The 16,273-nt window shown below is 40.2% G+C and overlaps 1 protein-coding gene across 1 annotated transcript in view; it reads left to right on the top strand.

Moving 5' to 3' along the window:
- The window catches only part of usp44 (ubiquitin specific peptidase 44), a 52,927-nt gene extending 37,308 nt beyond the window's left edge, over positions 1 to 15,619 (top strand). The window contains exons 4-6 of the mRNA XM_060843050.1: positions 6,541 to 6,649; positions 6,802 to 7,007; positions 10,044 to 15,619. Coding sequence (XP_060699033.1) covers positions 6,541 to 6,649; positions 6,802 to 7,007; positions 10,044 to 10,210 — 482 coding nt within the window. The 3' untranslated portion in view covers positions 10,211 to 15,619. The remainder of the gene's footprint in view (positions 1 to 6,540; positions 6,650 to 6,801; positions 7,008 to 10,043) is intronic.
- The last annotated feature ends 654 nt before the right edge of the window (positions 15,620 to 16,273 follow it).

Below are 16,273 nucleotides of genomic sequence, written 5' to 3'. Positions count from 1 at the left end.
AGCTGTGTCCTAAACTGGAGAAAGTTCAATTTAATGTGGTGCAGCAGGTAAAGAAAATATACCTCTTAGTTCAAGGTTGGCCATTTCAGAAGGCAGTTGAGAATCCACCACATTGCTGTGGGTTAGGAGTTGCATAAAGACCAGATAGCAAATTTCTTTCCCTTAATGAATGAGTTAGATTTTTACAACAATAATATCAAAATTAGTTTATGGTTCTCATTACTGAGGTAAGCTTATGTTTCACACATTTCTCTGCATACCAACAGCTCACATTCTTTCACCATTTAAAATCTATTCTGCTCATTTATCTTTCCCTCCAAACCAATAACTTAGCACTTCCCCATTTGCTATTTTCCTGTTCACGCACTTAAGAATTGCGTATTTGCATCTACCTCCATTTACTTTCCCATTGAACTTTGTATCAAGTGAACTTGAGAATCCTCCACTCAGTCCTCTCCTATAACTCTGTAATACAGGTAGTGACTAGCTGGACCCCAGCACTGATACTCTGGGCAGTCATCTGTTTCTGTGACTGAAAATGATTGTTTCATGTATGTGTAGTATCATCTATCTGTTCTAATGTGGTTTTGAAGTCTGATTGCAGACTTGGCTTTCTGCAGGTTTGGATAGGATCAGTTAGTCATGGAGTCAACAAGCATGGAAACAAACCCTTTAGTCCAAATAGTCCACACCTACAAATTCCCAAACACCACCTGCCTGTGCTTGGCTCATATCCCTCCAAGCCTTTTCTAGTCATGAACTTCATAGAATCCCTACAGTGTGGAAACAGACCATTTGGTCCAACAAGTCCACACCAACCCTTTGAAGAGTAACCCAAACAGATTCATTCCTCTCCCCTATTACTCTACATGTACCCCTGACCTATGCACCTAACATACACATCCCTGAACACTATGGGCAATTTAATATGGCCAATTCACCTAACCTGAACATCTTTGGATTATGGGAGAAAACTGGAGCACCCGAAGGAAACCCACGCAGACACAGGGAGCAAATGCCATATAGTTGTCTGAGGCTGGAATCGAACCTGGGTCCCTGGCGCTGTGAGGCAGCAGTGCTAACTGCTGAGCCACCGTGCTGCCGGTATCCAAATGCCTTTTAAATATTGTAGCTGTACCTGCATCCATCACTTTCTCTGACCGTTCATTCCATACATTGAGCCATTTTTTTTTAAGAAAAGGTTGTCCCTCATGTCCTCTTAAATTTTTTTTTCACTTCTCTCCTTTAAAAAAAAGCTCCCTATTTTCGAATTCCCCCTATGGAAAAGGGAAAAGACCCTTGTCCATCACCATATGTATATACCCAAGATTTTATGAACCTCAATAAGGTCATCCCTCAACTTCCTGTGTTCTAGTGAAAAATGTCCGAATCTTTCTGGTCTATTTTGATATCTCAAACCCTCCATTCCCAGCAGCATCCTGGTAAATCTTAGCTGTACCCTCTCCAGTTTAATAATATCCTTCCTATCACATTTTTTGTTGACTTTGCCCAATCTTTCTGGCTTGCCTTGTGATACACACTCGGAACAGCTTGCTGATCTGAAAATGCTCCCTTTATTCCAACACACTTTCTTCTTTGTCTAATCCTCAATTCTTGTTTAAATTTTTTGCTCCAGTCTCTAGTCAGGATTGTGTACCTTATTCAAATACATAATATGCTGTTCCTCCTCTACTGTTTTATTAATTACTATTTAGACGACTTCCACACAAACAGGATTTACCGTTCATAAACCTGTGACTCTATACTTTCATTACCATGCTCTTAATCATTCCAACAATTTCCTGACAATCGATTTTGTGCTGACTAGCCTATAGTCTCCTTTTTTCTCCTCTACTGCTGAATAGTCTTGTAATCCATGGCAACAGTTAAGAAATTGGGGAATTTTTGAAGGCTGCAATCAAAAATCCTAAGAATCTGGCCTGGGGGTATGTCCATTTCTAGTCCCATTTATTTTTGTCAGGATTACTTATTTACTGATCTTCACACTGTTGGTTGCCTTCGATGAAACTAGATGCTTGTTTGTTGTCTCCACTACTTCCTTATTCCCAGTGCAGCAAATTTCCATTTTAAGTTGCTCCAATTTAAGCTGTTCCTCTTTAAAGTTGGTCACTTGACAGAGCCTGTATGTAGTCTGGCATTAGAAGTTGAGTTTTAAGTTTGTTTTGTGTTGGGTCTGACTTCTGCCTGCGTGACCCGATTTGGCTCCATTTTGGATGGGCCTCTGCTTGTCCCTGACCCACCCTCTGTCTGCTGATTCCCTCCACTACTTCATACTGTAGGGCAAAGTTGCTCTTCGTGCCCCGAGCCTGGAGGCCACAGTGATGAAGGGCAGGGAGCAGGATGTGGGGTGCTATCTTCACTTGGTATCTGTAGGCAGGACACTTTGCCTTTCCTGTGGGGTTTTATTCCTTAAGGAGATTTATTTCTTGCAAACTGTTAACTGATCAGTTAAATATTTGCTGTTGCATATCTGGCAACACATCTTCCAGTTTAATGTCCCAATCTACCTTAGCCAGCTCGCCCTTCATATTTATAGAGTAGTTGAGACGAGCAAATAAATACATTTACAGGGAAGTTAAGTAAGTACGTGCAATGAAGAAAATGAAAGCATTGTTGGATAGTAGGGTCAGAGGGAATGCATGTGAAGCCTAATCAACATGTGCCTATTGGGCTGTATAGCCTGGTTTTCATGCTGTTAATTCAATATAATCTTAGGAAATTTAAATTTAAACTTGGAATAAAGAGCAGTGGCAGCATTTGACCAAGTGGGATGTCAAGGAGCCCTAGCAAAACAGGAATCATGGGGAATCAGAGGGCAAACTGTCTCTGCTGGTTGGGGCCATATTGGTAGTTGCTTTGTCGCAAGGAATTTGTAAGTCCGTATCTGTAGTTTTTCATTGATAAAATAAAGATTTCTTGGAAACGAATTTGGTGTTTATTGCTGGAGGCTCATGATTGTGATCTTCACAAAATAACCCATAACTGCTGTTACGTGACCATTGTTAATGACTCGGTTATTCTGCTATAGCATAAGGCATACTTAGTAAGGGATTGGAATTGATTGCAGTCCTGACTGGCTAAGGGTAATGAGCTCCCTTCCCTGGAAAACATTAGTGTAGACCAGGTGAAGTTTACTGTTTTCTTTCCTAGAATTACCACCAAATACCAGATTTGTTGAATTCCGTTCACAACCCTCATTATCAGATTTTGAACTGATTAAATGATGTGGGTTTTCTAATCTAATATTTCAGACCAGTTCCTCAGTTCAGCTGTTTATCTTGGGTGTGCCATTGCAAGAGAGCAGGTCTCTGTTTAATGTTCTCCAGTGGCCCTGTTTTATGAGCTGTTATGACCACTGTTTGACTTTTTGCATTTTTGATCACTAGGGAACTCTGGTTCCCCTCCTTGTTCAGAGAACCACCTTTGACCTCAATTATCATTGTTCTGGGCTTGCTCAAATCTTGTTTTAGATGTGGGTGTCACTGTCTGGACTGGACTGGCATTTATTCCCAGTCTTGAATTGTCCTTGAAAAGATTGTGGTCACCTACCTTAGAATCATGGGATCATAGACTCTCAGTACAGAAGTCGTCCTATAGCCCATCACCATAAATGTGCCATTATAGTCCCACCTTCCTGCATTAGGTCCATAGCCATTTTTAGCCCACCTCATTTGGGATAGGGAAACCCAAAATACCATTTTAGCGATATTGAAGGAACGCTAAGAAATATCAGATCAGGATTGAAAATTGTTTGGAGGGAAGCTTACAGGTGATGGTGTTCCCATGTATCTGCCAGCCTTGTTTTTTTTTAGATGGAGATGGTCATGGCTTTGGAAGGTGTGGTCTGAGAAGCCTTGGTAAATTTCTACAGTGCATCTTGTAGATAGTATGCACTGCTGCTGAATATTGATGGTAGAGGGAGTGAATGTTTGTGGACGTGGCGCTAATCAAGCGGCTGCTTTGTCCTGGGTGATGTCGAGCTTTTCGAGTGTCTTTGGAGCGCCTATTGTCCAGGCAAGTAGGGAGTGTTCCATCACACTCTTGACTTAGGCCTTGTAGATAGTGGACAGACTATTGGGAGGTCAGGAGGTGAGCTATTCACTACAGTATTCCTGGACTCCGACCTGGTTTTATAGCCACAATAGCTGAAAATGTGTTGCTGGTTAAAGCACAGCAGGTTAGGCAGCATCCAAGGAATAGGAAATTCGACGTTTCTGGCCAGAGCCCTTCATCAGGAATGAGCTGAATCCTGATGAAGGGCTCCCATTCCTGATGAAGGGCTCTGGCCCGAAACGTCGAATTTCCTATTCCTTGGATGCTGCCTAACCTGCTGTGCTTTAACCAGCAACACATTTTCAGCTCTGATCTCCAGCATCTGCAGACCTCACTTTTTACTCTTTATAGCCACAATATTCATATGGATAGTGCTTTTCCTTTTCTGATCAATGGTGAGGGATTCAGTGATGGTGACACCATTGAATATCAGGGGGCTTGTAGGAGAGGGTATTTGTTTGGCACTTGTGTGGCACCATTTGTCCACGTCATGCTGCATTTGAGCATGGGCGCTTCAGTATCTAAGGAGTCACGAATGGTGTTGAACATTATGCAATTGGCAGCGAGCATCCTCCCTTCTGACTGTTTGAAGGAGGAATGGTAATTGATGAAGCAACTCAAAATGGTTGGTCCGAGGGTAGTACCCTAAGGGATACTGCAAGGATGTCCATGAGTAGAGTCAATGATTTCCAACATAACTTTTTTTTACCAGGTGTGCTTGCAACCAATGGAGAACTCTCCTCCTGATTCCTGTCGACTCCAGTTTTGCCAGGGCTCCTTGATGCAATACCCAGCCAAATGCAGCCTTGATGTCAACGGCTGTCACTTTCACCTCACCTCTGGAATTCAGCTCTTTGTCCATGTTTGGACCAAGGCTGTAATGAGGGTCAGGAGCTGATTGGAATCTGAACTGGGAGCCACTGAGGATGCTATTGTTGAGCAAGTGCTGCTTGATAGCACTGCTGTTGGCACCTTCCATCACTTTACTAATGATCGAGAATAGGCTGAGGTAGTAATTTGCCAGGTTAGATTTGTCCTGCCCTTTTGTGTACAGGACATACCTGGATATTTTACCATGTCAGGTAGATGCCAATGTTGTAACCTGAAGAACTTGGCTAGGGGTGCCAAGTTCTGGAGCACAACTCTTCAGAACTATTGCATCCTCCTCTTACTGAGTAAAGACAGATGTGAAGTATTCACTTTAACAGTATCAATGTCCTCTGGCTTCCTGCAAAGACTGGCCCCATGCTTCCCAGTAGGCCCTACACTTTCCTTGGTTATTCTCTTCCCACAGGGGACAGACCTGTAAGCTTATCTTGGGGTTCTCTGTAATCTTACCTTTTCGTGGCCACTGTTTGGTTTCCTAACTGCTTTCTTGAGGTCCCTTCCCACACAGCACTTTATTCCTGACGGGCCTCTGTTTTCCTCCTTTTGTACCTGTTCCATGTTTTTTCCTTTTTGTATTCCAAAAAGTAATGGAGTACATCTCTACTGGATGTGGAAAATTGCTACCCTTGAGTTTGTTCAATGCTGACATGGTTGTCAGAACTTAAAATTGTAATTGCCACCACAGCACTTCTTAGCTTCAAAATAGTCAGTTCTGCTATAATACAGGAGTTCTGTTCTTGTGCAGTCCCATGTTATAATAAATTCACATAACACCATTTAAACTAATGGGACCCGAATCACGTTATAATCAATACACGCTTTAAAGGTTCGCCCTGTAGAAAGTGTCCTCAATTCATCAATCGTATTATGATGAATTTGTTAACAGAGCGCATGTTATAGCAGAACAACCTGTATTGTGCCCAATATTTTAAATTCTAATTTTGCTCAATTCCATGTGTTAGGTATGGATTAACTTGCATTCAGACAGAACTGTGTGTCCTAAAGTATTTCATAGTGAATTAGTTCTGAGAAATATAATGACTAAAGACAGCAGAGAAAATGCAAAGCTTTTTCAACACAAATACTAAAATATTTCTGATTTTGGATTCCCCTTTAACACTCTGCCAAAAATGATGTTGTATGAGTATTTTCAAAGATACTTTTCTCAATTCTTATTACATTTGTCAACAAATTTATAATCCTTTGGAGAGTTTAGGCTGCGAACATTTTGTTCTAGCCTTTCGATACCACCACATCTTCCTAATGCCAGTGAAAGTGACACCTGGGATTTCTGGGTTAGCAGCCAGAAACACTCATTGCTTGTGTTATATCATCCTGGTTGATGTGCTCAATGTGCCCTGGAATTTGAAATGTTCATTGTAAATCATTCAGTAGGCTTCATGTCTGGCACCAGCTTTATCTATTTCACATTTAAAACTCAACATTGTAACCGAGAATTGACTATACTGCTAAATTTGAATTCTGATGCAGTTACCGTCCATCAGTGATGCAGCATTTAATGAATTACATTGGAGCCTTTTATCAAGTATGATGTTCAAATATTGTCTGATGTTCTAGGAAACCGCAGGAAGTCATCTTCAAAACCATTGGTCCTGACTGAAGCTCAGAAACAGCTAATGGTCCACAAGCTACCTCAGGTTATGCGACTACACCTCAAACGCTTTCGGTAATTAAACTGGTTTTTGTCTTAAAAGTTAGGTTTTTTTTACACAAACTTCTAGAAAGGAAGTTTTAACTGTATTCTGTTTGTATGCGTTTGGTTTGTAATTGGATTTGTCGCTGTTTGTAATTTATGCAGTTTGTCATTGCGCATTGTAGGTGGTCTGGTCGCAATCACCGTGAGAAGATAGGAGTACATGTGAACTTCGACCAGCTATTAAATATGGAACCATACTGCTGCAGAGAGTTGGCAGGAGACTTTGGGTCCAACAGCTTCATATATGACCTGGCAGCTGTGGTCATGCACCACGGAAAGGGTTTTGGCTCTGGACATTATACAGCATACTGCTACAGTACAGATGGAGGTATGTGCTTTTTGTTTGCATTGAACTTACCCAGTTGGGAAATGGGTAGTATAGGATTTGAAAACAAATTAAATCTATTAGATAATTACTTGATAACTTGTGGAATTCAAGTTTCTTAAACTTACTGAATGCATATTTGCCCAGAAATACTGAGCTCAACTCTACATATAAATAAATTCTGGGAGCAACAACAGTATTTAAAGCAAAAACACACTGGCTGGGGAAAGAAGTGGCTGCACTGTGGTTTCCATTTCCTGTTTCCTCCATAACCTCTGCAGTTTTTATGAAACAGCGTGTGGCCCAAACCTAGATCTTCCTGTGTTGATAGAAGTCACAGCTGTATCCATTCCACTTAACAATAAATCTGGGAGCTCAGTTCGTTCACTGTGGTAGATGATTAGGGCATGATGCTGAATAATGTTGGCAGTGTACATTTTTAATCGCTTAGCAGCTGTAGTAGTTCATGAAAGTCCTGCCTCCTCACCTGTCCCACTCTTTTTGGTGGAGTGGTGCCCTTCATACTATACGTACCCAGATGTCTTTCACTACAGCAGAGAGAGGGAGGCCAGTTGTCGTTTGGACTATGCCAAGTACTTAATTACAAGTGTGGAGGTGGCAGATGTGATGACACTTCTAACTCCAAGTCAAGAGTGAGATTTGTCCAGGGGCCAGTTCTTTCCTTACTCCAATCATTTGAAGAATTTGCCTTTCCTTCATTTTTAGGAGTACACTGCTACACCACTAAGAATTATCTGTGACTCACTTTGTTCATGGCATTAAGTGCAGGTTTGAAGTTGTGGCCCATTGCCTGATATAAATAGATCTCTTCAGATAGGGTGAAGAAACTTGAAAACTGGCAAAGGGTCACATGGTAGGCTCCTGCAAAAAATACAGAGGTATGGCATTGAGGGTGTGTTAGAGGTTTGGATTAGGAATTGGCTGGCTGGAAGAAGACAGAGGGTAGTAGTTGATTGTAAAGATTCATCTTGGAGTGCAGTTACTAGCGGTGTTCCGCAAGGATCTGTTTTGGGACCATTGCTGTTTGTCATTTTTATAAATGACCTGGAGGAGGGGCTAGAAGGTTGGGTGAGCAAGTTTGCGGATGATACGAAAGTTGGTGGAGTTGTTGACAGTGAGGAAGGATGTGGCAGGTTACAGTGGGATATAGATAAGCTGCAGAGCTGGGCAGAAAGGTGGCAAATGGAGTTCAATGTAGGTAAGTGTGAAGTGATTCACTTTGGTAAGAGTAACAAGAAGATGGAGTACTGGGCTAATGGTCGGATACTTGGTAGTGTGGATGAGCAGAGGGATCTTTGTGTCCATGTACACAGATCTCTGAAAGTTGCCACCCAGGTAAATAGTGCTGTGAAGAAGGCATATTGGCTCTTATTGGAAGAGGATTTGAGTTCCGGAGTCCTGAGGTCATGTTGCAGTTGTATGAGACTCTGATGCGGCCGCATCTGGAGTATTGTGTGCAGTTTTGGTCGCCATACTATAGGAAGGATGTAGAGGCACTGGAACGGGTGCAGAGGAGGTTTACCAGGATGTTGCCTGGCATGGTAGGAAGATCATATGAGGAAATGCTGAGGCGTTTGGGGCTGTTTTCATTGGAGAAAAGAAGGTTTAGGGGTGACTTGATAGAAGTGTACAAGATGATTAGGGGTTTAGATAGGGTTGATAATGAGAATCTTTTTCCACGTATGGAGTCAGCTATTACGAGGGGGCATAGCTTTAAATTAAGGGGTGGTAGGTATAGGACAGATGTTAGGGGTAGATTCTTTACTCAGCGAGTCGAGAGTTCATGGAATGCCCTGCCAGTAGCAGTGGTGGACTCTCCCTCTATGGGCATTTAAACGGGCATTGGATAGGCATATGGAAGATAGTGGGCTAGTGTAGGTTAGGTGGGCTTGGATCGGCGCAACATCGAGGGCCAAAGGGCCTGTACTGCACTGTATTTTTCTATGTTCTATGATGAATGATAGGATCCTTTGAAGCAGAGACCAGAGGACTTTGGTGTGCATGTAACTGGTTGCTTAACTTGTCAGGATAGATAGATAGATTAAATGGTTAAGATATTTAGTATACTTGTCTTTAATAGTTGAGGCATAGAGTTTGAGCAGAGAGGTTTTGCTGAAACTGTATAAAGTGTTGGTTGTGCTGTAGCTAGAGTGTTGTGTGCAGTTCTGGAATCCACATTCTAGGAGGGATGTGATAGCACTGGAGTGGCTGCACAGGAGCTTTACCAGGATGTTGTCTGGGCTGGACAGTTTGCTCTGAAGGGAGATTGGGATTGTTTTCCTCCAAGCAGAGGAGATTTAAAGGGGACTTGATTGAGATTTAGAAAATTATGGGGCGTAGGGTCGAAACAGACTCTTCTGTTTGATGGATGGAATTGATGACTGGGGGCATAGATTTGAGGTTAGGAGCAGAAGGTTTAGTGGAGATGTGAGTCCCACTAAATTCTGGGACTCATTCCTTGGAAAGGTGGTAAAGGCAGAAATCCTCAGAATACCGAGCAAGCATTGAGCTGTGCACTCGTGATGCCCAGGCATACATGGCTATGGGCCAAGCGCTGGAAACTGAGATTAGAATAGGTCAGGTTTTTTGACTGCTATGGATGCAATGAGCTGAAGGGTTTTTTTTCTGTGCCTTAAACCTCTGACTCAATTTGCTCGATGTAAGCTGATTAGTCTGTTGAGGGGCACTCCTTGGTAATGAGCAACAATGAATATTTCCTCATAAGGGACTGAGTGAGCAGTGGAGATTGGCTGTGTGTGACCCTGACTTGTCCTTGGACATCTTTAGCAAGAAATACTTGGGTTGTTTCAGTTTGAATCTGCCATTTGAAAAGTGGTAGTTTGTGAATTCCTGCCTTCCCCTTTCCTAGATCCAGAAGATATCTGACTGTGGATCTTAGGAAGCTTGTCCTGTATAAGGCACCAAGCTGACATGAATAAATTTCATTTTTGTTGAAATAATGCACATTCAATGTTATGTCACTAATTTACTTCTAATTGGGATTTTTGCCTCTGGTAGGTTTGTGGGTCCATTGTAACGATTCCACAGTAACGATCTGCACTGTGGATGAAGTCTGTAAAGCCCAGGCCTATATTCTCTTCTATACTCACCGTCTGCCTCACAACATTAAAGTACCATCACCACCTGCCTCGCCTGGGAATGATTCAACACCAGCATCGACTTGAATGCAGCTCAGAAGTGCCGCTACTTTCTCAACACAGTCCGTGCCTGGAGGCAACATTGTTCGAAAGATTTTCAACTATCTTGAGGATTCTGTGGAAAAGTACTTTACAGACATTTTACACAGATGGAGTTGTAACTTTCCTATCGAATGTGTACAGTATAGTCATAAGTTTTGTAGTGTATTTTTTATCTTGCCAGAGAATTACTTGGGAGTAATTTGAGTAAATGCTTCTATTCTCTTACGTACAGTATTGTTTTAGTAATAGCCATATAGCAGAGAATTTCTATTTTTCATACATTTGATAGAGAGAGAGGATTCAATAGATGAGCTCACTGTAATATTAGCAGCTCACCCCATCTGACAGACAATATGCTGTTTGGTAAGGTATTAATGAGACTAACTTGTTCCTCATTCTTCCTTCACACTGAATTGTATTTCTGTAATGCTTACAGATTCACTAGCTTGGCTTTACAGTGATATGCAGCGTTATTTGATTTAACATTCTACTTTCACCTCCTTTCTGCAATGCTAAGATGGCCCTTTGCTGTACCATACATGCTCTAGTTAACCAAGCACAACCAGTGGAATCGCTCAGGAGTGGCTCCTCTCCATAACTTTAAAATGGAAAAGTAATGTTCAATGTTGTATGACTGCTTTCCTATCTTCCTGACCAAGTGCTAGCCTTTGTGAACTGTTATCTACATTCTATATCCCTCCACTTTATCTTTGATCAACTTTTAGTATCTAAGAAATTTAATTTTATGCAGAACCCCATCATTACAGCAGAATTTATTAACTGGCACCTATCTGGCCAGAAGTGTGCTAGTTAATCAAATACTCCAGTTGATCAAGAGGCCCATGTAATCAATATAAAGCACACTAAATAATAGAAAAATATTTAGGGGGAATATACATCACTGTTGTACTTTATTTACAGCATAAACCACTTAAATAATAACGCAACTTTGCCTTAAATAAAATGTACCACCACAGAACCTTGAAGGTTCCCTCTGACTACTGACATTGTGGTAGATTGTGATATTTGAAGAGAAATTACTCTAACTTGAATCAGCTATTGATAATTTGTATGGCCATTTGATTGAACAACAAGTAATTTACATTGAGATAAATTTTTTTAAAAAGTAATTGGACAGAATAATGCAGTAAATTTCAGTAGAATACAATAGTCATATAATTTTTGCCACTTTTATCGATAATGTTGGGCTGGTTAAAACAATATTTGTTGTACTATCTGATCTGTGACAGTTTGGAAGGACTGAAATCCATATCGCGAAACATAGAAGCATTGAAATATCATAAACAATTTCTGTAAATTGGGCTTGTTCTCACTGGAAAAGAACAAATTGTCACAGGTTATGATCTGTTTTTGGGACTGGCCAATGGAGACAGTGACCCAGTTGAGAATTCATTCTGCCTTGTGCTTGTGACTTTGGGACTCTGGAGTTTTGTTTGTGTGTGGGTGTCTTGTCCTTTAGCAACAAAGTTAATTCGATTCCTGTGATGAGAGTGTTTGTCTTATGTGGATAAATTGGGCCTATACCCTCTGGAGTTTAGAAGAGTGGCAGGTGATCTAATTGAAGTCTGAGGTTTTGAGAAAGGGTGGGGTAAGTGTTTCCCTTTAAAGATAGAGCTAGTGGTTCAAAACATAGGGTCTCCTATTCAAGGTGGGGATGAGGAGGCATTTCTTCTGAGTTATGTTTAGCATTTCATTTCACTTCACAGCAGTGGAGTCTTATCTTATTGAATGTTTTCAAGGCTGACTTAGCTTACTTATTGACTGGGGAGTCCAGAACTATGGAGGGCAGATTGAAGAGGGGAGTTGAGGCCACATTCAGAGCAGCCATAATCTTATTGAATGTCACGGTAGGCTTGAGGGCCAAATGGCCTTAGTCTTTTTACATTGTGATTTCTCAGTTCACTGTTTGCCTCACTGCTGTCTGGGACTCTTGTTTTTCCCTATGTAGTCCAGACTATTATATTTCATGTCATGGTTTAGTGCTGCCACCTAGCATCTGAAATTGAAATTGAAGGCTGCTGTCAGTCCTGAACCTTTGCGGTGGCACAGTGGTTAGCACTGCTGCCTCAGCACCAGGGTCCCAGGCTCAATTCTAGCCTCTGTCAACTGTCCATGTGGAGATTGCAAATTCTCCCTGTTTGTGTGGGTTTCCTCTAGGTGCTCCAGTTTCCTCTCTCAGATGACAAATGTGCAGATCAGGTGAATTGGCCATGCTAAATCGTCCATAGTGTTAGGCGCATTAGTCAGGGAAATGGGTCTGGGTGGATTACTGTGGACTGGTTGGGCCGAAGGGCCTGTTTCCACAGTGTAGGTAATCTAATCAAATCATATGTGCATTGTAAGTATTCAATTGTTGAAGGGCTTGGCCCTGAACTCATCAAGCACCCATACTAGACACAGCAATGTGGCTCCTATAGATGATGAACACTCTTTACATTGGCAAGCCATTATCCAGAACTCCAAGCTTATTGTATCCCAGCAGCTCTGCTGTGTCCTGAGGAATGTTGAGGACAACAGCCCAAGATAGCACTGAAGTTACCATACCTTCAAAATTTGGTTCTGTTTATGAATACCTGTGGAAATATCCTGGAAGTTACAGAACTGAAACAAGTCCATCAATCATTCAGTGCTTAACCTGCAGGTGAACAAATAAGACTGACCATATTTGCTTTCTAGCTAAACTTGAACTATTATAGTACAACTGCAACTAATAATCTGGAAGAGAATTCCACAACCTCCCACCTCAATGGAGGAAAAAGGGCTCCTGCCTTTTTATCTAAATCTTGTACAATTTTGTATGTTCTCTCATCATAGGTACCTTAACGACTGAAAGTAGTCACCTATTATCCTTTCTGTTCACGACACTTCTATTTGTATCCTAAAGAAAACAGACTGGCTTTTTTATTAATGGATTTGAATTTATTTCCCAATTACAGTACTTTGCTTTGACATATATTTATCCTGAAGGGCTTTTGCCCAAAACGTCGATTTTACTCCTCCTCGGATGCTGCCTGAATTGCTGTGCTTTTTCAGAATTTGGTTTCCAGCATCTGCAGTCATTGTTTTTACCTATATATTTATCCTGCCCACATGTATATGGTTATTTGCCATTTAAATACTTGTTGTAGTATGTTTGAATGATACTGATGTATACTGCCAAAGAATAGCAAAACAAGACATTTAAACTCTGATTCTGACCAAATTTTCCCTGCATTCAGAGGTTTGTGCTTAGAGCAGAGGGTAAAGTTGCTGATTTGTAAACATTTTGGCAAACATGAGACCTGCATCATGGATTGTAAAAATGTGAATGCCTAAATGCAGCTTTCTCTGCTGCACCTTGAACCTTTTTCTCCACATGTTTCTCCACAGCGGTATGGCAGATATTTAATCCATCATATCTATGCCAACTGTCTACTGAAGGAATCCTGAAGTCATCCACTGCCTGCCTGTCTCGAGCTCTGTCTTCCTTTGCTTTATTGTGACCATCTTGAGCCATGCTTCTGTTTTTCAAATGCTGTTCAAACCTGTACCTTGGAACAATATATCTCTAAACAATGTCATGAAATCCAATGCAAGTTGAGTGGAAAGTCTAAACTTGAATGTAACATACTGGAGACTCTCAATCTGTTTAATATAGAAATGATAAGTTGCATTTATATAACAATTTTTAAAGAAACATCCCAGTAGTATTGTGTTTTGAGTAAGTTGATTGTGAAAATCAGGATACATTTTGAGGTACCCTGTACTTTAAAGGGACATGGTGTATAACCTTCCTTTGTGGAACTTGGAAGTTTCAAAATGCTGACTGCACAGAGTAAAATGTTCCTTGTGCAGATATTTATGGCCAAATTGATGGACACTGACCCACATTCTAGGTAAATGTGCAATAATGCATTTGCTGAACATGTAAAATTACATTTAAGGTAGCTTTATTCCCTTTGCTCAGGTTTTGCACACATTAAAAAAGTACAGAAGTCAATCACAGTGCAGAGTCAATTGAGCAAATTTTTGTATTTTTGGATTCTACTATTTGTGCCATTTTATGATGACGACAAACCAGCTTATCATAATTTGAAAAGTTCAAATTTTTGAAAGCTTCGATTGTTATTTTTTTGATGTGAACAGAGAATATTGGGACATTTTCAGCAGACCAGTAGCAACTGTGGAAAGAATTAACATTTCAGATGCAATAACCATTGACTGTTTCTCACTACAGACACACTGAGTGTTTCCAGCTTTTTGATCATCTTAGATGTTGGAAATCTAAAACATTTTGTTTTAGCTAGTTTAGGAGTGTTGCAGTGTGTATTTTGTTGTGTATATAAATTCTCAACATGTGATCTCTAATTTTAAGTCCACTTTGACATTCAGATACAGAAACCTGTCCTGGGGCATTTAATGTTAGGTTTGCTGCTGATCTAGTTTTCACTTGTCAGTGGATATGATCCAGACCCTGTAAAGATCTGCTTTAGATCATTACTTTTCCGTGCCTGTTATTTTCCAGTCTCACCCTGCACCCAGATTCTGTTGTAAGTAACCTGTCTCATCACTCTAGAATTTTCCTCTTTTTTTTGCTGGTCCATTTGGAAGTGAGTCATAATGTGACTGTGAATCCACATACTCCAAATTGCTAAAATCAAATACTGGATTATATTTTGAAAAGCTTTTTAAACTAATTTCTCAGCTAGTGTCTAAGGGTACAGTAACAATAATTAACTCATTAAATGGCTCATTATAGATTGTAATGTCATGCCATCCTACATATCACTTTATTATAGTAAGGGTTGGTTTCGACATTTGAAATATTATCAACTTGCCTAACCTTGTGCTGTGCAAAGTCCCTGGATTGCTCATAATTTGATCATGGTAGTATAATAACTTTCTCATCCAGCCTCAGCTGCTGGTTGTAAAGTATTCCTTAATAGTCAGTTCTATATTATTTCTAAAATTCTGTTTGAACAATAGTGCTTTGAGGACTAAATTTTTATCTATTTTCTTAAAATTATTACATTCTGTTGACCACGTCTCTGGGACTTTTTTACTGGACTTCAAGCAACCTACAGGGATTTTTTTTTGCGATCTTGGAGATGAGGGAATTCTGAACAATAGTGAAAATACTTAATAGTTGTGCCAAAAGAATTAGGGCACCAAGCAAATAAAGCAGAAAATAGAAGATTGTCTGTCTCAACCAAGGGTTTTCATTTTTGAGCTTCTGCTTTTCAAATATGCAGCTAGTATCCCAGTTGAATTTCTTGCATGTACAGTTTGTGCATTAATGAACAAGTTGAACTAGTCACATAGTTCATTTTTTAGAGTAGAAAAATCTTGCTTTCAAACCTGATTTGTTAATTGACAAACTTGTTGCTAGTTGTAAATTGTTGGTTGTCATAAATTAATTCTATGCAAAATTGTTACCTCAACTTCTAGATATTTTACCTCAATAAAATGATGTTTTAAAACAAAAGACAGCTATGAGCATTGTTCAGTGTTTTAAATTTATAAGAGTGGGAGATGCAGGTAGAAGTGCAGTATCCATTAAAATGCATGTGGTACTTTGTCATTCCTGACTAGTGAGCTACAACCCCATAGTCACCAGGTGAATTGTTAATTTTTCAATTAAATGTCTTTGGCTAAAGAATGCACACAATCAATTGCCTTGTGCATTGAATTTGATCTTTGCAGCATAACTTGTGTACCACCTTGCTATTTTAGATTCACCCTTATCATCAAGATTGTTATAAAAAGGTTTTCATTACCTATTGCCAAGCACATTATCCCAATTTGGTGTGGCAAAATTGTCACTTTGGTAAACTATCACATGAGACAATCTTCCTTTGTCTTGACTTTAGTTTGATAAAAAGGAGCATGTTTTATATTCATAATGCTTTTTTTGCAACTCCAGTGTAAATTATTTACACTGGCATTATTTACAATTACAGCTCATTCCCCCTAGGATTTAAATCATGTAGGTCAGACTAGGTAAATTCAGTTAACTGATATGATAAATTTAAGTACCAGTCCACAAGT

This window comes from Hemiscyllium ocellatum, chromosome 23 (genome assembly GCF_020745735.1).
Source record: "Hemiscyllium ocellatum isolate sHemOce1 chromosome 23, sHemOce1.pat.X.cur, whole genome shotgun sequence".
In the NCBI taxonomy this organism is placed as follows: domain Eukaryota; kingdom Metazoa; phylum Chordata; class Chondrichthyes; order Orectolobiformes; family Hemiscylliidae; genus Hemiscyllium; species Hemiscyllium ocellatum.
This window is presented reverse-complemented; position numbering and strand designations above follow the sequence as displayed.